Raw genomic sequence first — 24,638 nt, forward strand, 5'->3', positions numbered from 1 at the left:
GGACAGCTATTGTCTTAACAGTGAAGCAGTATAGCTGTGACATTTTCATATTCCGAAGATTGGTAACTTTATACAATTTTTATTTTCTCCACGTACATGCATCTGGGTGGAGAGGAGGTCAGTCAAGTGTCTGAAAGCTTGCGTTTAACATTCAAAATGAGAGTAACTAATTAAAACTTAAATTAGAACAGCAGTTTTGGGTTTCTACCCAGCAGCATGACCTGAATGCCGTAGATCCTGAAAAATAAAATCGGGTTGTTGACAGTTGAGTTTGAGTAAGCCATAACCGTTGCTGTAGTAATCCCATTGTGGCACTGGTACAGTAGTTTAATATTAGACACACCGGCGCATACATCGCACTGGTGTATTAGTCGCTCCCCCCTTTTAAGGGCCCCGCAAAAATGGCTAGAAAATCGACTTACGTTTTTTACGGTAAGTCAAACCTTCTAAATAAGCTGTCTAGTCTTTTAAATTTATTGTTGGCAGCATGGCAGCCTGTAGTCATGTATAAAGTTGCAGTAACTTACTCTCAACTCATTTAATAATTGACATGTAACCATGGCATGCCCTCACCAAAAGAATGATGAAAACTGAAAGGTCATCATCATGTTAAACAGACTCAGCAAACTTATCAAGTAATGTGTCTTTTATTTTTATTTATTTATTTATTTAAAACAAAAATAAACCAAAAGGCAGCACAAATCGTATACATGTTTTAAACAAAACCTTTTTTTGAAGAAGAAGAAGAAAAAAAATACTATTATGCACTGCTACATCTTCATAATAATGTACTACTTCCCAGTTTGTTTTAATGCTGTTCAGTACTGTATCACTCACAACACAGACTTTACATTTGCAAGGATCAATGAAAGCAACTTCTGTCTCTTGTTTCAGGGCAGACAGCCAAGTTCGCAATTTAAAAAAAAATAAAAGAAGATTTACAGTAAAAGCAGTGACCTTTCTACTCCATCACCATTACAATACTCTTCACTGTTTGTACATACAGTAGAGGCTGCATGTGTCAATACGTGAAAGAAATATTAACAAACTGGCCCTAACTTAACAGGTCTGGGGGGAAAAAAACAAAACAAAACACCTTGCTTGTTTGTGATCTCAATTTATTATTTTTAGAAAGCAGAACCCTGTTAAGGCCAAATCCTAGCAAAATGAAACCTTAAACACATGCTTTGTGTTACTATTTTAAATGTCACAATCTTGTTTCTTTCTTTTTCTGATGTTCACAAGCCTGAAGGGGCAATTCAGTCACCAGGCTTTATAAGGTATCTTACAAAAATACCAAGATCTCTTAGGCATGCCACACTCGCTGGTGGGTCTGCGATTTAAAACCACAGCACTGAATGGATTCAGTTCAGCGCACAGGAAAAGGCTGTGGTCTGTGAAGGCAGCTCCTATATCAGCATTCATTCTCCAGAAAGGTTACACCTATATCAATATTTCAAACAGCATGCATACCAAAACTCAAACAATTAAACTAATTTGAATGCACCATTATTAAGGCTGGAAGTCTCTGTTTATAGTCATCCCTACCAAGAAACACCGGTAATAGGCTTTTATTTTGTTTTGGCTGGTTTGCAACACATTTGTAATACAAAAAGGTGCATTGGGAATCATACATTTGAACAAAAAAGTAAAAACCTTCAGCTAGTTTAATGGCAAAAAAAACAAGTCCCTAATGATGTAAATACACCAGCAGTTTGCCTCAAGGATTTAGTTGGACCAGCTGCTGGCAGTGCATAAATTACAGGTGTGGCATTTATCCTCTTCTACATATTTCAGTACTAAGTGGTAGGCCAGTCAAAAGGCCATCACTGTTAGTTAGCCTGCCGAGTGTTGTAATGAATCATGTTCAAATTTCTGCCACTGAAAAGTATCTGCAATTCCACATATAGTCTACATTCTATATGTGCATTCACTCAACACTGCGCCGCGCCCCCCCCCCCCCCCCCCAAATGAGCTATATTTGGTTACAGTATGTTAAAGTTAGTATTTAGAAGTTCATTAATTTCACCCCACTATCTTTACAATACAATCCATGGGAGACAACATAAAGGTAAATGCTAAAATTGCAGGAAAACAGCAGGATTGCATACAGGGATGAACTACGATTAGCGATACTGGTTTGCCTAGGCAAGCCTAATTTAGTAATGGATTTAATTTCATTACAAACTACAGGGGAAATAAAATGGTATAATGCAACACAAAAACAAAATATGCTTCTGTAACATGATTGAGCACATTTTTTTTCTTAACCAATGCCGCTTGGCAAATGTTATATAGGAGTAATTTTTTGTAATAAAAATTAGATTTAACAAATTACAGCCAGATGAGGACCTTTATTATAAAGTGCCTTTGCTGCTGACAAACCACGCTTTTTAAGCATCAGACAATCATAATGTAATATGCCAATAAAAAGCCATCTATCAGGCCAATTAAGAATATGAACTGTTCGGGTAAAAATCTTATGCCTGAATTAAAGAGGGCAATTTTGCAAATATAGCAAATGTGTCATTTATAAAGAAACAGCAACCAATTTTAATAATGCATTATTTATATTAAGTTATCTCATGCATGCAATCTAAAACTAATACATAGAAAGTATGATAAATGGGCCAACAATCAGTTTGCAAATTATGTCTGCTCATGCAGCTCAAGAGAAGTGCACCACATACGCAAATACATAGTATTTAGAGTGCTGAACCTTTCACATTTATGATGTTTTGAAAGTCTGTAAAAATACCCCAGCAGCACTCCACAGTGAGGAGTTTTAATGGGATTATGACAGTGGCTGAGTCCACAGATGTTCTAGCAGCAACTACAGCATAGCACTGATGAGCTTATTCTATACCTGCCTTCTTTCTTACAAATTATTTAACTGAGCATCCAGACAGGTGGCAAGGTTTCCACATGTAATGTTTAAAATGAACATTTAGACTGAGTTGGTTTGGCACCCAACCCACAGCTCCCCCAAGCTAAAGGCTTATGCTTGCCCCAGTGTCAACTGGATTGCGCACACTAAACACATTTATTGAGCAATTGGTTAATACCATTGCAAGTCATATTATACACTGTGATGTACTGTATATATTTTTTTAGATGTCCTTTCATTTTACCCAATTTATGCAGATATGTGGATCGATCAAACAAAAAATGTCTATTTTATTAAATCCATCACTACTGCCACTTGAAAGAGAAACTTTGTCATGCCTTTCTTCAGAACTCTAACAACTTCTATAGTTATACAATATTCTGAACAGAATTATGAGCAAAAATTAAGATCATAGCTCTTAAATCAACAGAGCAAGGAGATCTACATGAATTGCCAGAAAAAAGGAGACTTAAATACTCGACAGAGGGGGTCCGAATTGCCTGGAAGAAAATCTCTGTAGGTCAACAAATTCCGATCGATGAAGAAGATTATATTAGCGTGAGCCCTTGCCCTGTTGCCAATAAGAACAAACAGGATGGACCAGTCTCCTCAGCTGCAAATGATCAAAAGGGCAAAGTGAAAGCAACAGTGCTAAAGTGACACAATTGTGCAGCAAGGGAAAAACGGATCAAGTATTGATCAGCTAGGCCAAGGTAATTAGAGTGGTTGTCAAAGAAATGGGATGTATGTTCTTAGCTCTACAGAAATGCATCTTTGTTTTACATGGCCCAAATGAATCAGGTGGTGCAAGAAGCAATGAATCAGCTACTAGTAAATATTTACTTAACTGTGGGGTGACATTGATTGAAAATAAAGCTAAGAATTGTATATGCTTTCGAGACATTATTAAGCATTGAGAACAGGTCTGTCTTTGCAATTCGCAGCCTAAAGCATCTTACTCCTACCAAAAACAAGAAGGTTGTGCCCCAAATTAAAATAATTAATTCAACTATAACTCCCCCTAAAACAAAAGGTTAATGGGATATGAAACATTTCAGTTTAAGATTATTGGATTGTTTCCAACCAAGATCTTTAGTGTTTAGGTCTACTGTTCTCATGGATGCTGGGGATCTATGTGTGTTTTAGTGGTCTCGGTCTGGTTCCTATTGGAGAGGAATTCACACCACAAAGACTACCATCATAATTGGTGCCAAAAGATTTGGATGGATAGAGACTGAACAATGAGGGTTATTGTGCAGTTTCCACAAGCACAAAAATGTTAATATTTAAAAACTAAAAAGCAAAAAAATAAATAAAATGTTCTCATCGCAGTGCAGTTCCAAATCTGTAAATCAGATAAACTTAATAGAAAACCACATTTACGTCAAAGTCTTTCACCAGATAACATATAGTAGGAATTGCATATATCAAATGTGTCAAGACAGTTAAGACATGTTAGTTAATTATTATATACTTTCTAAATATCCAAGTCAATAGAAGAACTCTCATATAATTTTTTTTTTTTTTTAATCCATTGCTTCAAATATTTGGTTTTGAGAACAAATACTCAGGTGTGAAATAGTGCTAGGACATGTATTAATTCAAAAATCAAGTAAATTACTGATAATAATGATAATGCTGGAAGATATGTGGATACCATAAAAATAAAAATAAGCATTTTACTGGTTGATATAAAAGCTGTAAAAAATCCCTGTTGTATGTATTGCACAGCTTAAGTCCTGGAAGACCCTATATACGACAGATGGTATGGATCATTACTAAAAACACCTACTGATAGCTCCTCCTTAAACAATGGTAAAAACAGGATTTTCACGGGCTCATATAATGGAAACCTAGTACAGCATCATCTACATTACTGTTGACCAAATTCTTCCTTTCTAAAATGTGTATACTTTGATCAGCTGTACTGGCACTGAATAAGCATTTGAATACCAGTCACCGTGCATGTGGGTTGAGCAGTTGAGTCTTTTGGGACAGTTTATTTATTTATTTATTTATTTTACATTTTCCATTGTACCTTATTAGTTAGACAAATTCCTTCTCGATAGGATAAAAGGTCAGGTCTTTCTAGGAACTGAACCTTTTGCAATTACACAGAACTTGGTGCTTTTAACAGGTCTTTATTCTCCAAGGACAAGTCTCAAGGCAGGAACATTTCTCCTATGTCAGCAGACTGTTCAGCAACCGTGTATGTACAATCCTCATATCAAATTAAATTTGAAATGTAAACCATGAATTTAAGTTTAAGGTATTAAACTATAGTGCATACAAAACAACATTTAAAAATCAACCTCTATACCCTTAACTTCAAGGAGAATACTTGTTCAGCAACTTTTTTTTCTTGTTTACTGAAAAAAACCCCATAAAATATTTGATGATAAATTCACAATAATATTCAGAATCAAAACAGATTTTATAGTATAAAATGTATTCAGACACTGGTATCTTGGGTAGGTTTGTATTGTATTAATGCTTTTAGTTAAGTTTCTCAAGATATGCCTTCCAGTTAGGGGTGCTTCTGTAACAAGTGTTAGATTCAAAGCATGAACACTTTACAATTCAGTGCAGAGGATTTGAAATGATCATTCTGAACGAAAAATAAAAGGCAGTAATACAATCCATCAGCTAGTTTCAACCATCATTAGGAGAAATATGCAAAAAACAAAAGCACAGCTATTCTTCTGCAACACTCCAACATCATATTTCAAGACAAAAACAAAACAAAAAAAAAACACAGCAGCAGTAAATATAGGGTTTTTGAGCATGTGTACTAAAGGTGTCACATACTTCGGTCTTAACTATAGCTATCATAGGTCAAGCTGAAATCTTGATCAGAGACCCTGCAAGTTTCTGAAATGCAAACCGAATAACACTATTATGGTTAAAACCTTACTTCAAGCCTTCACAGTTCTTTCACATACTTGTAAAACATAAATGTTCAAATATGATGACAACACTTGTTCAAGCCAAGTGGCTGAGAATTGGGACCGTAAATGTTAAGCGGTCAGCAGTAGAAACACTGTACAGACTCATTCAGTATACAGCTCTCTTTCAAGAATGTAGATTAACTTTGCCAGACATGGAGTTCAGCCTCACCCCTGCTAAAAATCAAGTGAGTAAAAACTAAATCTAATTAAATGCTGACTAACCCCGTCTAAATCAGGGGGATTGGTATTGAAAATTGCACTGCAGCAACAGGCACAAAGCAGCCAGTTCTTTTTTTGTGGCACTTATAAAAACACAGTGGGCACGTGCCCTTCCATTTTCTGTCTGTTGAGAAATGGGTGGCATGCTCCCAGGTTCATAAATTTGCCCTCCAGTAAAACCTCATTAGCGATGCTCACCACTTGAGCTATGGGATCAGCAGTCAACTTAACTTTATTTTCTGCAAGTACTATGGGACTACAGTACCTAGTATATTAAATCCAAACCTTTAAATAAATGTGACCAAAAAAAAATCTATTTGAACCATACATCTATAAATTATAATGGAAGTAGGGTTTTAAAACAAATCCTCAGGAGTTCAGGGTTTAGTTTAAGGAATTATATTTTAAATCACCAGGCAAAGGGGCGAGTGTTTCACACTTTTGACACACACTATTCTCCAAAACTTACAATGTCAAAAAAGTTCCAATTGTTCTAAAGGGGTGAGATCATTTTGTATTCCATTAATAAATGTTTTCAAGGGAAAAAGTAAATCTTCCACTATTTAGGTTCATAAAGACTGGTATCAAATCCAAGCTGCTTGATCATGATAACCCAGAGTAAGGTTTTTCTTTTCTAGACACATTACAGATGAAAAATCTGTCCTCATGGATTTAGATTAATGCCATAACAGGAAATACTTCTGGGACGAAACTTGCCTGATGCCTTCAAAGCAAACTGTACATTTAAAACCACTTCCTGAACTTGGAAGATAAGAAAAAACCACAAAAAAAACTGCAGAATGATATCACTTCCAGAGAAAATGTATTGCCTGAAAGAGCTCTTAAAATCTACTAGATGAGTTGAGAATACATTATTTTACAGGATATCTTAGCCTGATGTATAGGTTTCAAACAGTGAGCAGATCTGTTCTTAGAATGATCTCTCTCTGCTGTCTTTATAATTCAGATTAAATAAATGCATACAAAAATACATACTACAACATGTAAATTGTTCTATACTGTAAGGATAACAGTTAATTAAGCAAGAACATCCAACATTAATTCCTTAACTGCTCTTTTAAATTTAATCAAGAGTTGTTAGAACTAAAAAGAAAGGAACACTGGCATCCAGTATAACCAACTGCTGATTAAAATAAATAAATAAATAAATAAATAAATGTATCAATTAATCAATCAATCCATCTTTATTTTTATATAGCGCCTTTCATAGTGGACCACCATCACAAAGAGATTTACAAGCTAAACATGATTTACAGAACAACAGATTTACAGAATAAGGTTTATAATGTTTAATAATAAATATAAGCGGTCACATTTAACCTCAGCAAGAACCTTTACTATGCTCTTTAACAGCAAAGATGTAATCATGCTTTAGTGCAGGGGTCTCCAACCCCGGTCTTGGAGAGCAACTGGGTCTGCTGGTTTTCATTTCAACAGAGTTCTGAGTTACTTAATTGCACTAATTATTGGCTTAATTAGTCAAGATTAACAGGTGTTCCAGATCTTTCGCCATTGATGATGGAAAGACACCTAGAAAACCTGCAGGATAGAGGCTCTCCAGGACGAGGGTTAGAGACCCCTGCTTTAGTGCATGGCAAAGGTTACGAATGTATAAAATGTTTAAAAAAAACAAAAAAAAACAAACCCAGAAATTGTATTGATCAACACATAGTAAATCAAATTGTTAACACTGTAGTTTCTCTCACTGAACAGTTATATTGGGTATCAAGTCTTACTCACATTTTCACTTCACAGGGGTTTAAGACTTTTGGAGAATGGGAAAGGTTGCTTGGACCAGTGAACACCTACGTTCAAAATTATTTGCACAATATTTATATCTGAAGTAAGCTTATCAGTTATGTAAACCTATAGTTCCAATTGTGCAGATTTCACAAACAAATGGCCATATTCCATGTAATAATAGTAAATGCAAAAGAAAATCAATGATGTGAATACAAGTGACTGGGATTTGTCATCAAGTGGCAGCATGCTGCACCTCAATTTAGAGACATTTCTCTGCATATTTCAGCAGTTCCATGACTTGATTAAGTAACCATATTCAAAGGTCACTTTTTATGTTTGCATTTAGGTTATCTGCAAGTACTGTAATGGTTGATCTCAAAGGCAAGGCTGATTGTGGTAGCCTGTACAAACCTAAGCAATTACTTCAAAGGCTGTGTCAATTTGCATTAAAAAAACAACAATATTTAACGGAAACAAGTTGAATAACCTTTCTAATGGTTTTATGCAGAAGACACATTTTTCCTGTTTTGGAGAAGTGGGAGTATGCGATTCTCCAAGTATCAAATAAAAGGAATAGAATAATTCAATGAATAACCAGTCCACCAATATCTTGCTGGGATAAGCTACAGATTTCTAGCACATTTTACAGCACTATGGAATCATCCTGGATTGCATTAAAAAAAAACAAAAAAAAGACACACACACACACACCAGTAACGGAAGTTGACTTAGAAAAAACCAAAAGATTACAACTGTGAACCAAACATTAAAACAGTAACTCCAAACATGTACCGTCTCTACACAGCAGAAACTTAAGTCCTATAGCCCTAATACGGCAACCGACTTCACAGGTGAAAGTGAAGAATGCCGAGGAGTTTCCATAACCCTGAAAATATGAAGCTGCAAGCTGAAACGCATATAAGCTCCCGTCACAAGGAAGCTTAATAAGTGATTGATGCAGTCCAGAGAGAATCCCTGGTGCTGCAAAATATTATAAATTTTTATAATAAAAACATAGAAATAATAAGATTTCTGTATCAACATTGTCATTCCTCATTAATTTAGTACTCTGTTAATCGTTAAGTATTTTGTATCCTACACTTTATTTTGGTGTTTCAAATCCTTCATGGAAATGACAACATATAATATACTGAGGCTTTTCATCCAACAGCTGTGTCTATTAAATTTATATTAGCATTCATGCCTGCAAACCTTGATCCAGCATAATCCTCAATCAGAAACACTGACTTGAATATGTCATTTATGGCTTCATGGATGCCAGCCACTGCAAGCATGAAAATATCAGTGTGGTCAAAAAGATAAAGATGGTTATTAACATCTTTTTGGGGGTTTTGATTGGCCCAAACATATTATGTAGATCTCTAGAAAAATCTGAACTCTGAACTAAATCAAATAAAATTAAATCATGGCACTATTAGGACAGGTTCCTTAGTAGAGCTTTAGAGACAGAACAATTTACGATTGTTTAAATGTATTTTCATATTAAAAGCACATATCAGAGAAAAAACTATGGAAAATAAAGCTTGTTTTATTTTATTTCGTTTTTTGCTGTTGGCAGTGGTTGCTCTTCTCGTATGGATGAGTCAGCTTACATATTTTGGCAATCAGGCAAGGGCTATGGTAAAATAAACCACAGTAATTATTTTGATTGGCTTTCCTTGTTATATTAAAACATAAAACGCTTTCAAGCAGTGGTTAAGTGAAAGCACGCACGTAAAAAATCCAAAAGAATTCTACATTCATTTACAGATGACACACACTTGGCACTTCAGAGTTTGGCACTATCCTGCAGTACATATCTGGAATCACAGCCCCCTTCCTTTTTGGCCTGCACCCATATTAAAACTGCACTTTGTGGCTGTGTGAGCAGGCCTTTAAAAGGAAAGCAAATGAATCACAAGCACTGCAAAAAGAACACACTTCTACAATACAGAGTCCCCTTGTTATTTGATAGTACACAGAAAAATAACAGGTTTATATTTTTTAAATCACTTCCACTTAATAAGGAACACCTGTCTAAATTAATTTTAAATCCAAGCTATCATGCTTCAAGGCTTTTTTTTTTCGTTCAGTCCCAAGAATTACCACTGGGCACAGGTGCCTATTCGCAAAGCGTTTGATGTCTTATTTATAGAAAGGTGAAAAATCTGCTTTAAATTAGAAAGCAACAGAAATTAGGAACGTTTGAAATTGAAGTCAGTAAAACTGTAAAAGTACAGATTCGTGATTGGCTTTAGTTTTAAAAACCTAGAATTTAAGCCACTATAAAAATAAATAAATAATAATAATAATAAAAAAAAACAAAAAAAAAAAAACACTAGAAATGGGGATTTTTGTGAACAAAAAAACAAAGCAGAAGCATAATGTATGGGGTATGTCATATCATATTGAATGGTTTGTAAACATGTAGCTTGGAAATGTGATCATGTATCATTGATACAGGGCAGAAGTGTGGAGTAGTGGTTAGGGCTCTGGACTCTTGACCGGAGGGTCGTGGGTTCAGTCTCAGGTGGGGGACACTGTTGCTGTACCCTTGAGCAAGGTACTTTACCTAGATTGCTCCAGTAAAAAACCCAACTGTTTAAATGAATAATTGTATGTAAAAATAATGTGATATCTTGTAACAATTGTAAGTCGCCCTGGATAAGGGCGTCAGCTAAGAAATAAATAATAATAATAATAATAATAATAATAATAATAATAATAATAATAATAATAATAATAATAATAATAATAATAATAATAATATGTCCTGAGGTCAAAAGCAATATGACAGTGAAAAGGTTAATTTCTACTGTACGCCACCTGTAATGGACCTATTTAAAAAAATGATAGAATACAGCTGTATCAATATGCTCAGAGGTTAAAAGAATGTTGCAGTGAAATGTTCACTGGATACCACCTGTAAAACAACTGTATTGAGAGAATCACTGAATACAACTATGTATCAACTGTAAAGATTCTGTTTTTATAATGAATATGGTCAGAGGTTAAAGCAGTGACAGGATACATTTTTAAAAATGGACTAGTAATTCAAGCAAGTAAACCAAAGAATACACCTGTGTACCAAACATTAGGACAGTAGGTAAAAAACTGCTCAGTCTATATGCAGCTGTGTCTTCAAAAGGTCACAGCACCTCAATGTGGCAGCTATTTTAGGCCAGATGTCAGTGTCAATGTTAGCGTTAGGTCTTTATCATCCTGAAAATAAAGTCACATGACCCCAATATGGCATCCAACTTAGCGGACGGGTGTCATTATATTTTGCCTGCAGAGTTATATAACACTGAAAATAGAAGGTTTCCAGATTATATGGTTCATGGGATATTAACAGTAGTACCCTTACAGGGATGCTTAAACAGACACTGATACTGTATCGTCAAGAAATAACCTGTTAATTTAATCAGTGTGCATCTCAATAGGAAAAAACAACATAAGGGAAGATTACCTGAGATTTACAGGTCACAACTATAATCTCTAACTGGTAACCATAGAATGGGATTTAAAAAGGTGCAACTTTTTTACTATTGCATGGATCACCCTACTCTACTATTGAGGTTTTTCATGTGACATCACCACAGCTCGGCGCAGCCATACTGGGTCCAAACAACCATGGCGGCTAATGCAAAAATGGTAATTGAGATATGAGATATAATTAATCTACCTGTAATGTTAGGCTACTTGAAAACTGAACAGAAATCGTTATCAACGTACCTTATTCTGTGCTCATTTTTGCACAGCATAGTCCTTAGTACAGTCTCTTATCTTAACCGTTTAGCTGTCACTCACTGAAGATGATTTTACAAAACAAAAAAATCTACAGATTCCAGTTACTGAAGCTTTGTAGAACAAAAGCTATTATCCCCATACAAAGTTAAGATACTGTAGTCTAGAAGTTCTCAAACGTTTTTGTTCACGGACCACCTGTTTTTTTTGTTTTTTTTTAATCTCAGTGAACCACACAATAAACAGTATAGCTTACATAAAAATAAGCACATAAATAAATCACTAATGTGATGGGTGGGCCTGTTTCTGTGAGCAAAGTTATGTTAAGATTGGTTTTAAGGAACAGTTCTAGTTTACTTTTCATTAACACAAATTTACCGAGAAGGGGGGGAAAAAAAACGCCTGATTGTTTAATTTTTTAATTAATAAATCACTGAAATTACATCGATGAGGTACTAGCACAGTCAGAGCTTCGACTCTCCAGCTATAATCTTTATTTATAAAACAGAATGTTTGGATACTGAACGTTGATTGGCTGTTGAGGATTTTTTACCGCGCAGTTAAATAGTACAATGCACGGCGGAACTTCTTTTTGCCAAAGCAATGATCAATACACAAACGTGTAATAAATATACACATTGTTGTGAGAGGGCTTTTAAAGTTTTTAAAAATGAGGGACATTTCTTTCGTCACATTTGATCTTTTCGGAGGCATGACAGTAGACAAGTGGCTAGAATTACAAGAAGCAAAACCTTAGTTGAAGAAACAAAAGAAAAAAGCATCTTCATGAAATTGAAGAAAACAAAAATTCTTGGGCAGCTGGTGTTTTCATTGATTTGATGAAAACAAAGAAATGGTAAAATCGACTTAACAGTTTGTCTGGAAAATGTAAATAGTCTGTTACAAGAATGCCATGCTTCAGTGCGGAATTGGGCTGGCCAAGCGTTCTTAATTTCTTGCTTTGTTACGTTAGCCTCTGTGCTGGTCTCAATCGCTCCGTAAACAAAGTAAATGGTGTAATATTAGTGGATTTTATGAAAATACAAAATTACATGAACCATACAGAAAAATTCAACACTGGTTAAAAGTAGTTCACTTCCTTTACATAACACTATCATATGCCACTACACTACCAGATTTATTCAAATTGAAATCATGATTGAGTAGGAGGTACACGGCTATAACAAATAAATAAATACAATAAATACTCCCTACAGTGCATTCAGATTGTGCACCAGATCAAAGTCAATATAATGTACTGTTCATTCTCTGGTAATTTAACACACAACCAAACACAGTTGAAAGAAACACCGCTCCTTAATAATGAGCAGAACATATAGTTTAGTATTCAGGTAAAGTCAAGAGGTTTATACCTATAAATAATATTAACATAAAAACCTGAAGGCAGAAATCCAGATTAGTATCTCCTCAGCCTTTCAAATGAAAACACTTCTGTTAACAGACTGTGTTTTCTATGTTCTCAATCCCCTACTGTGCTGTAACCTGTAATGTTTTGAAATTCTATACAGTTCTTCTCTGGCAGGGCCCATTTACTAGATGAACTGAAATGCAGCCTCCTGCTGTTACTGAAAGCCACATTAAGCATGTCACATGACTCTGCTCATGTCAACCAATGATGGTTCAATTAGGCAGATAAATATCTACAGTCCTCAGCAGAATAAATCTACCACCTATCTTGGAATGGTAAATAGAGATGGGTTGAATTATATAGAGGAAGGAACCAAACGCCACCAACCAAATGCCTGCGACACTGAGTTTTCCAGTTTCCTTTTTTTTCTTCACCCAAACTGAATTTGCATTGCATGATCTTTATGGAGCAGGACAGCAGCAGTGAGCGGCTGACAACAGATCTCTCTCAAGGTGAGGTAAGGGACAGGCAGCAACACTGTCTTCACAGGAGGGCTGAGCTATGAGCCACCTCAATTAATTGACACTTCACTTGCAAATCAGGTGTCCCTTTTTGGTGTGGGTTGCCCCATTTAGATGTCAGTTCATAGTTTGGAATGTTGCCATCAGCCAATGTTCTGTTTCTGATGCCCATCTACTAATGTGCCAAAATTACTCATTCCATATAGTAAATATTAGAAATCTCTGCTATCCCCAGTATTCAATAATGGTTGGAGCGGGAATGTACATGCACTAGAAATACTATCAAGAACACACGCCTTGCTGGCTGGGTGTGGTGCATTGTATCAGTGTGCAGAAAAGGGCAAAGAAAAACGTTAGGTTACAGATGTAACCCTGATTCTCTGAAGAGAATCAGTAAGACTATTAAATGACCTGAAGGTCCCGGGATTCAAAGAAGAGCTGTCGAGTTAACAGTAAATATATATGTGACCTGTGAAATCTGTTCCCTTTCAATTTGAAGATGACCACCAACAATACTTTTGGGAAAAGTATACCACAGCCGTCGCGAGGGAGTGTGAGCGGAGACAGCAGACGAGGGATGTCTTGGGACCGCAAAACCATGGTTAGCGGTGCGAGCATGTGACCTGAAGGACCCTTGTGCCTAATGAAGGCAAAGAGGGATCTACCATATTAAATCAGCAGAACCTGGTGAAAGTATGCGTGGTAGCCCAGCTAACCGCAGTACATATGTCGGACAATAAGGCTCCTCTAAAGAGGCACTGCCACCCGCCCAGGTGGGGGTAGGCTGGCATTAGTATATGCAGTCGAAACTGTGTCCACAATCCAGCGAGACAGCCACTACTTTGAGGGCTTGATCCAGGGTCCTTACACCATTATAGACAAACAGCTGGTCAGACCGACGCAGAGCTCTCGTCCTGTCAACATAACATCTTAATGCCCGAACTGGGCAGAGGGAGTTTAGTATTTGATCCTCCTCCGAAGAAAAAGGAGGGGGATGGAAAGCCTCTAGCTCCACTGACAGATTTAAGTGGAAAGCCGTCACCACCTTAGGGAGGAATGTGGGGTTCGTACATAACGATACCGTTTCCGTTGTCCCAGACGTGCATACAGGAGCTGTGCACAGACAGAGCCTGTAGCTCACTGACCCGCTTGGTGGAGGTGATGGCTAACAAAATTCTTCTTCATAGAGAGGTGTTTCAACTCTATTGAATGTATAGGGCTCAAACAGGACCTTAGTGAGAGCCTCAAGTACATGGTCTAGACTCCACTTGGGGAGGACGTCCCTTCTAAGTGGACGTAACTGCCGAGCGCCCTTCAGAAAACGGGTCAACCCGGGGTAGTGCGTAGCATATGTTGGGGTGGATACACAGGCTTGAGTGGCTGCAGTTAGGCAACGTGAGAGCAGTATGCAGAAGCACACGGTGCTGCACCAGAGTGCAGCGTGAGCGATAGCCTGGCCTTGACTGCGTGCAGTCACATGACCTGGGCAGCGTGCCGCCTGCACCGGAGTGGAGCACAGGTTCAAGAGCTACGGTAGGCGCGGGCTGAACTGCTAAGAGATGGGCGGTCCGAGACAGTCAGTGAAGTCTACTCAACAGCGGGGCAAGATAGAACCGGGCCCAGGTGGAGGAAGCACACATTGTCTAATTGTTATTATTATTTATTTTAACTGCAAGAGCAGTAGAAGAAAAAACACACACCAACCAAGCTGTGGGGGTAGAACAGTCACCACGCCAGGCGGGTAGACTGAAGAGAGTTTTTTTTTTTTTTTTTAGGCCAAGGGCACCGAGCGTGCGGGCAGAGACAAGGTGGAGTTGACAACAGCAGGACACGGCAGAGCTGGGCCCCGGCGGAGGAAATCAGGTGTCTTTTTTTGAGCTGCAAATAGCAGGAGAAATACACATACAACAGCAGGTTCTGTGGGTTAGAAAGCAAGCGATGCAGACTGGTGAAAAAGAGAAAGACTAACGAAGCGCAGTTGCGCAACGATAATAGCTCAGTTCACAGAAGCCAAGCTACTGATTCCAGCGAAGTGGCAAGCCGACTTCTAGCACTATTTTTTAAAAATAAAGCAGGGGAACTCCAGTAAACGAGTGAGAGTGCTTTCATACAGACTCAATCACAGCAACTGGACAGGTTAGTACCTTACTTTCCTGCGGTGAGTAGCAAAAGAGGAAGTGAGCTCCGTGGAGTGAGGGGGCCTATCAGCAGCTCTGACATAAAATGCTCAGTGAATACCTGACCTGTGGCAGGCATATCCCAAAAGTATTGTTGGTGGTCGTCTTCAAATTGAAAGGGAACAGATTTCACAGGTCACATATATATATTTATTGTTAACTCGACAGCTCTTCTTTGAATCCTGGGACCTTCAGGTCATTTAACGCCATCTGCACGAAGGCACTAAGCTCCCACTGATTTTGTTACAAACGTGTATGTTGCAGCTTTGAAGAGAATTATTTTACTCTATCAAATCCGTTTGGGTTAAAATCAAATTAATTTTATTCACTATGGCCAACGAAGATTGTGGCACAATAGGTGAATTCAAAATGGCATCACAGAAAACGCATCTGTCGGTGGAGATCAAATTACAGGGCAAACTGCTCAATGGTTAGAAAAACAAGCCTGCAGTACACTGCAGATTACGTGCATGTGTGTGTATAAGGGGGATCGGAAGGAACAGTGCCAATATTCAGTACCCATCGTAACCTTACCCATTAGTCATTTATTAAAAAGGCTATTTAAGTGTGTGTTTTTGTTGTTAATTATAAAATACTGAAATACATATTATATAGAGATATTATATGGTAGCCAATTATTAAAATAGTGAGTTTTCTTCATTATCTGTTGATATACAGATATACATAAATAACTAAACAAACAAATCTGGAATATTCTTCTTATCACTCACTTTGTCATGAACTGCCTCAGGATCCTGATTTCCTAGCAACAGTCTGACACTAAAGATTTGGCAGAGGTTCAACATTTCCTTTGTGAAAAATGGCACTTCTGTTTCCCTGTGCTACTGCTGCTACTGCTTCTGCTCGATTGGCTGTGCAAGTGCTCTAATAATTCTGTTTTCATCCAATCACATGATATAGCAGCAGGCACCTTGAGAGCCTCTGCCAAGCATCATTAATCATTGCTTTAAGGCACATTGTTTGTAATCTGATCTACAGATTAAAGCAAAACAAGTACAGTATGTGCATACCGCAAATCACTTGTTTAGGAAAACCAACAGAAGGAAATTAAGCTATTACTACCCCTAGTAGGCAATTCATGACATGTCTAATTTCAGATGTTTTAAAGCATTTGTCAAGGTTAAATGGAGACTGCTTTAGAGGAGTGGTCCATAAACATAGTTCTAGCTGTGCCATAATGCATATGAAATGCAAATGACTCCAGTGGCATTAAACATCAGCAAGCAGAGATATCTGAAGTTAAGAGCGGTCTAAATTATTGCAGTATCCTTGACTTCCAAAAGGGTAGATACTTGTTTTTTAATCCAGAGCAGTGACTGCCGCTGGGCATGCAATTCTTTTGTAACCCTGTCAACACCGCTGAAGCATTTCTCCACACTTATACTGGGAGCTTTATGATCAGATGCGGCCAAATCGTTGCCAATTTATAGCAGATCTGTTATGTATACTTATGCTAAACAGAGCCTGCACTGAGACCACCCGAACTCAAAGAACATTAAATAAACTATATTAAATGCAACTGCCTTGCCTTGGAACAAGATGCTGGGTTCTATTTTAAACTATGCTGGCATCAGTAGAGGTATAACCCTGTCTCCAAATCTTCTGTCCAGGTGTAATTCAGACAATTGAAAAAGAGTTAGTTTCAGAATAACAACAAAAAAAAGAAATATTATATAAAAATAAATAAATAAATAAATAAATAAATAAATAAATACACTTCACCATATGTAGTGGTGCTAGAATGTCTCTTTATAGATCCCTATTCTATGTTTAAGCATTCATTTGACAGTTATAAAGTTCCAGTCTCTTACCTGGCAGAGGAATCAATACGAGCCATGCTGAAGCCTACAGCAGTGTACACTAAGAGCTGCTGGAAACATTAACACTGTGGTCCTTTAGCTGAAAGGAGTAACTGGATTTTCAATTAACTCACTGGAAAATACCACTGGAAAAGCCATGAATATAGACAGTTTAAAATGCTTTACATATCTGGATCTGGAGGCAGTGTTACCAGAGATCATAGCAACTGCTATACTCTAGAAAGAACTGGGGTCAAATTGTACAAACTTCTTTTTCCCCCCTCCACATCTGTATGTGTTCAATGTTAAAATCATACTTATACTTTACATCCCAAAGCAAGTTTTTTTAATACTGTAGCTAAATGATGGCAAGACTTCAATAAAAAGGTACACTTGTACTGCATTTCTCTGGATCTCAAACAGCACTTACTGTACGAAACATATTTAAGTGGTGTATGTGTGGCACTACTGAATTTAAACCTAAATGTGGATAAAGAGCACTGCATTTGCATTTCTCCAAGGATATTATATAAAAAAAGCGCATCATCTCTGAAAACAGCAACATAATTGTACGCCTTTATAAACAAAATTATTACTAGTAATTCTACAACAAAGACGTACTGCCTAAAGCATACTTTGAAAAACATATTTTGGAAACCTTTGTTTATTTTTTAATTTTTTTACATTTTTTTTTTTACAGTTAAAAGTTGTTGGATCTGTTACTTATGCTCACAGAAATAATGTGACTAGGAGTGAACTACAAATGTCATCATCCAGAAATTGCCCATAGTGTTCACGGGCCTTTTAATTAGAACAGGTTTTATTAACAATTATGGCTGCGTATTCATGGTGCCTCGCTCACTTCCATGTTAAAAATGACATGTGTTCTGGGGTTCTGCTGGCTGGCAAAAGCAGTGGTAAAACAAAAAAAAAAAAAAAAAAAAGAACAGAAAACAATTTTTTTTTGGACCCGCACCCGAACCGCAAACAGCGAAAAAGTTCACATTCCGACCCAAACCCGGGCCCCATGGGTACCCACCCGATGCAGGACTCAAGTAACAAGGTTAATTTCTATTGCACACGATTTGTAATGGAACTTGTTTGAGATAATCATGCAATAAAGCTTGTAAGGACACTGTCGAATCAATAATATGGTCAAAAGAGGTTAAAATACTTTAGCATTGAAACATTTAATACCTATTGGACATCCTCTCTAATGGAACTTTATACTGACAAAATCATAGAATATAACTGTGTACCAACTACAAAGACCATATGCAACAGTATGTGGTCTGTATGACTGATATGGCCAGAGTTTAAAAGAAATGTTGCAGTGGAGCTTAAGAATGAAAAATCAAAGAATACAACTGTGTACCAAACAGTAAGACAATAACTCACTATGTAGCTGTAAGTCACATGACCTCAGGGTGTGGTGGTGGCAGGTTGACAAAACTCATACAAGCTCCTCTTAGGGGATGCTTAATGATATGCAGACAAAATGAGAAAATATCAATACCAAGCACCCATCCCATTGCACAATTTGAGCGGTTTACTTACTGCAATGTAAAAGACTTTGGCCTTTTCCACCAACTTCCAGTTCTCTTCCAAGTCCAGATGCTTCTCCTTTTTATAGCAATTGGCAGCAGCAAGGTTTGCAACAAGGGACCTGAAATGAGATGCATCTTTCTTTAAAATCAAGTGCAAATAACTACTTTATTTATCAAGATCTCATTAAAAAACATACTATGCATAATAAAACATTAAAGTTTCCCCTCAAGTCTTACAACACACACACACAGAGATCATACTTGTGCTTGTTGTTTGGGTACATGTTTTATATACTCTGGCATAAACAAAAATCAGAAACTGCTGCTCCCCAAAAAATGAATACATATAAAAAAAATCACTCAAAACAATTGTCAAATGTGAAACCATTATGATGACCACCAGATTTATTTATTAATTTAAAGTAACATGTTATTATACCATTCAGGTTGAGACAACTAGACCAATAAATCACATGTGGAAACTTCTTATGTTGGGACAACGGTCTTTGCTGGTTTGGAAGATGTAACCATCATGCAAGGGGACTTCAACTTGACTTCCTAATCAATCTCACTACCTATCAGCCATCTTGCCATTTTCCACTTTGCTATGATGCTGCTCCTTTTCCAAGAATCCTAAAACTATTACATTTCAAGCAGCCTAAAGCAATCCAGTACAACATATTCTGAATGGTTCACTAAGTCTCCTGTATTGCTGTAACTAATCACATGCCAGAATTCATTCTACGTAGGTCACTATGAACTAGATTAGAAGGAGTATGTGTTTTATATTAAATTACACTTTGGAACTACTGTACTGGCCAGACCTGAATTACTCAAATGCATAGATCTACCAACACCCTATGGCACACATGCATTGCTTACTGTAAAAACAGCTGTTATGCAAATTTTATTATTCTGCCAGCAGCAACATTTCAGAAATTCAACAGGACAAACAAATCAGAGACCTGACAAAAAAAACAACTAAATTACTAAAAACATGTTATACTCATACAGGAATTCAGTCAAGACCTACCAGATGCTAAAAGAATAGGAACAAGGAGAAAACCAAAGTAAAATCACCATTTATGAAAATTTGCCTCATAGATCACCACATTTTACTGTAGTATGCAATACCCAACACTATTGGTGTATGCCAACACTTGAAACTAGATTGTAACACTAAAGATTACTTGTACAATAAAAAGTCAACCGTGAGTCTTTGAATTAGCATGAGCTCTTTTACGAATTTATGTTTCAGCCTTGGCTCATATGTTTCTACGGTATATAGCATACTGCAGTGTTTGTGCTAGTTAAGTAGAGAAAAGGCATGCATTGTACAAAAAGTTTAATTACAGCTTTTAGCCATCTACATCATAGATTACACACATTACATACATTACACACAAGACACACATTATATAAAAAAAATACAGCATTCTTTTCCACAAACTGTGTCTGGTTGCTACAAAATACATTATCCTACCACCCATCACATTGTATGAAAAACATGTTTGCACTCTTTGTTATGCAGAAGACGGGTCCTAGATTTCTGTGCATGATATTACTTGCATAATAAAGTAGTTAGTCCGAGTTCAGAAACTACTTAGTTTAGTTTACCACGCTATTCAATGCTGATTGACTATGAAAAGAAACATGTTTGTAATTTAAAGTGTACTTAGCCAAACGGCAAGACAGCAGTGTAAATTAATGAAACCTTTATTTCAAGTAAGGCATCAGACATCCTTTGGCATGCGGACTGTCAACTTAAGGTTTTTGTTACAAAATATATTATGACCCCTGCATTTGTCACTGCTTTTACTTAGCTTGAAGTAAAAGCAGGTGGGGGGGCATGACAAGAATGGAAATAGGAAGCCAGTAAAACTAAATTGATATGGAGAAAAGCAGACAGTCAATGAGAATACTCTGTGGAGGGGTGGGGGGCTTAAGAATGTAGAGGTTAAACTAAGATGGGGAGAGGCAGTACAGCATGTTTCAGCTCCTTCCGAGAAAGAAAGCATCATTTCATTTAGAAAGATTAAAAAAACAACAAGAACTCTGCAGAGTGAGTTCAATTGCTGCTGATGCCCCTTGGATTGTGATTGGTGCATACTGAGCATCTAAACTCTGGCTAAATATGTTATTATCAAGGTTGTGGCCACAGTATAATCATTGACATGCTGGACAGATACATGGTAGACATGCTACAGGAAATAGATAAGAAATTTAATTTATTTTCAATATTACTTTCAAAAACAAAACCAGAGAAACAAATAAGCATTGGCTCAGTTAGACTGACAGTAATTTTTATATATATATATATATATATATATATATATATATATATATATATATATATATATATATATATATATGCTTTTCCATAAACCAACACAAGCGGTCTTAGTTAAGCTATTTATATCTGGTAACATGTTAAAGTTTTGTAGTACATCCAATTGCATTTTTTAATTGATAATTAATTACTGTATAATTATGTAATGTGCATTAAATGAAAACAATCAGTCAAACCCTGACCACATCTTCACAGTGTACTTTGATGTGCTTGTCAATTAGTTCCATTCTTTAGAAGAGACAAGACACAGTCTCGGTTTGATTTGATCATGAACAGGGAAGTTAAAAGTATAAATAGTCAATGTGCCAAATGTGCACTGATTTTTTTCCACCCTTAAACTTAAAAAGAATTCTATGACTGCATAATTCATGTTTTTAGAGGCATTGCTCTGGGAGCTGAAGTTCAAACTCATTTTCAAAAGGTAGCTTTCATCACATTTTCTTTTCTTAAACAGATAAACACATAAATTATGCTGGTTTCAAAAGGAATATTTATGTTTTTTCAAAACAAATAGCACACAGTGTTCCAAAATATATCAGTAGTAATAAAGGTTTCCTGTTGAAGATAATATTTGTGTACAGCTGGAGAGCATCAATAAACCATCAGAAGTGGTTTAGCAGATGCTATTCTAGTAGCAGTTCTGATTAAAGTTGATTCATCAACTGTAAAAAAAAAAAAGTCTCATAGATGACACTTGCTTCCTTCAAAAGGAAACCCACGTTGAGAAAGAACTATACAGGGATAAGGCTAGCTTTAAAAAAAAAGTTCATGTCTATAAATGTAAATCAATAAAACTTCCCAGTTACACTAACACTAAAAGGTTACATTGGTACTGGATTTGGTTAACTTCTCCCATTATGTTCCACTACACAGATATACTGTATTACATGTGGTGGGCAGTTTGTGTAGCTGAGTATGAACTACTCCATGAACTAATTTATTGTGAAGAGTAAACAGCAGAGCCCACCCCCCCCCCCATGTCAGTAACATACACTGTATTAGAGCTATCTGTGTGATGAAAAAGTTGATGTCCACAATATCAACAGCATGCACAGAACATGAATTGAACCACTTTTATAAAAGATTCTCCAGATACATGCAAAAATATTAGTGTGACATAGAGACGGACAGACACCCCCCTATATACCAAGAATCTGATATTTTCAGTATCTTAAGCTAAATAATAATAAGCAGTTCAAGATATATGGAAACAAATGTGTGACATACATGTGTATGGATAGATGTACGCCTGCCTCCTCTATAACTCCAAACATTTGTCAGCAGCAAAACGAACTCAGGTGATGAAGACAAAAACAATTGAATTATTATCAATGATGCAACATGCCCCAGTCTCTGTCCACGAATAGGGGTGTTTTATTGTTTTTCGTAAGTCACACATGTGCCTATGAATCTTGGTAAGTTTTCAGGATGCAATGAAAAACAGCCTTTAAAACAAAATTGCAAACAAACAATAATTAGGAATAAGTGTGGGTATGCAAGTATTTGTATGGGTTCTCCAGGGTTTAAAAGGAGGGGTTAGGGTTAGGGCGACAGGATAGTGTTTTTAAAGGGAATTCCTATAAAAACATGTTGACCACACATTAGATAGAAGCTATTATAAAAATTACGTAGGGTTCCCCAGTTAATAAGGTACATTTTGAATACCCCAGTGATGTACAGCTTCAGTAATGAAAAACAAGCAATTGTTTAAGCTCAAAGAATGCTTACAAACAAAGCCCAACACAGCCTTATCTTGGTTATATCCTAAGGAAATAATAAAGGCACTCCCTCAGAAAGAGAGGCTGACCTGTTGTCGCCAGTGATGCAGGCTGCACAGGTTCCTGTTGGCTCTTCGCTCTGCTCGTAGTAATGAGCGTCAACATGGGCTTCCTCGGCTTTCTTCTTCAGGATCCCACCAAACTTATCAGTGCCAATGCATCCCAAAAATGTTGAAACCTTATGAGGCTGCTGAATCATCCACTGCAGGATAAAAAACACACACACACACAGATTAGGAGACCAGCATGACCAGTCCTACGTGTATAAATAATAATAATTTCTCATGTATAAGGCAAAATCACTACTAATGCATCTGTGCCTTTCCACCTCAGCTTGAGACAGTGGCGTAGGGATGATTTAATTCACAATGCAACAACTGTGTGAAGAGAGTCCCAGCATCACCATGTTCAGTTCTTAACAGCATGCTGTACCAAGCAAATATGCCAAAAGACTTGTCAATGTTACTGTATTAAAGGATTATGAAGTTTTCCCATAAAAAAAAAGAAAATAAATAATATTCTTCCAGGATAGTCCTAAAGACAAAATTTTACATAATGTGCATATTATGTTTAATATTATTATTATTTATTTCTTAGCAGACGCCCTTATCCAGGGCGACTTACAATTGTTACAAGATATCACATTATTTTTACATACAATTACCCATTTATACAGTTGGGTTTTTACTGGAGCAATCTAGGTAAAGTACCTTGCTCAAGGGTACAGCAGCAGTATCCCCCACCTGAGACTGAACCCACAACCCTCCAGTCAAGAGTCCAGAGCCCTCACCACTACTCCACACTGCTGTTCACACAGAGAGTCAGTAGCTTAGCTGAGATTCAAGTCAGGACCTTATTCCTACGGTCCTCACTAAATTGCTTTCCCATGTTACCAAAACCCTTAGAATATATTGTACATGTCAGGTGTCAATACTATAAAACACCTGTGACATACATCAAGAATGTGAAGTAGATTGTTATACCAAAATGTCCAAAAAGGTTTATTCAAATTCAAAAGAGTGTCCAGAACTTATTTATGACCTTTACTACAAGCACTTGAAATTCAAAATTCCCTTATCAAGTTATCAGAATTGGAAGAGCAGTTGTCAAACGCATCCATTCACACTACTGCAGATCCTTGTCACAGAGGACAGCAATGGACAGCAGAAACCAGTGTATTGGGCAGCCCAAGATCTCAAAGCCCACTGAATAAAAAGAAAGGCAGCTTGGTTAGCAATTTTGTTACTGGCAGATACTGGTAAACAATATATAGCCAAACTAGGCTGACTGCAAATAAAATTACAGTTCAACAATTTACAATGGTTATAGATTAAATGAACAAGGTTAATAAGCATAAGAACATCTGTAGTAGTAGAACCATCATCTGTATTTCACACTAAATTACGTTCTCTTTAATTGGTTTCTAAACCAGGTGTATCTCACTTTCCCTGTCCTAAGATAACCAATTGAAGCCATCATAAAACCATCTAAATTACAAGAAGTAAACTCCC

The 24,638-nt window shown here is 36.8% G+C and overlaps 1 protein-coding gene across 2 annotated transcripts in view; it reads right to left on the minus strand.

Annotated features, from left to right (window-relative positions):
- The window catches only part of LOC117418223 (adenosine kinase-like), a 116,597-nt gene that overhangs the window by 46,689 nt on the left and 45,270 nt on the right, over positions 1-24,638 (minus strand). For both annotated transcript variants that reach the window (XM_034031002.3, XM_034031004.3), the window contains 2 exons: positions 23,157-23,329; positions 19,010-19,118 (listed from right to left, as the gene is read on the minus strand). In XM_034031002.3, coding sequence (XP_033886893.1) covers positions 19,010-19,118; positions 23,157-23,329 — 282 coding nt within the window. The remainder of the gene's footprint in view (positions 1-19,009; positions 19,119-23,156; positions 23,330-24,638) is intronic.

This window comes from Acipenser ruthenus, chromosome 13 (assembly GCF_902713425.1).
Source record: "Acipenser ruthenus chromosome 13, fAciRut3.2 maternal haplotype, whole genome shotgun sequence".
Taxonomy (NCBI): domain Eukaryota; kingdom Metazoa; phylum Chordata; class Actinopteri; order Acipenseriformes; family Acipenseridae; genus Acipenser; species Acipenser ruthenus.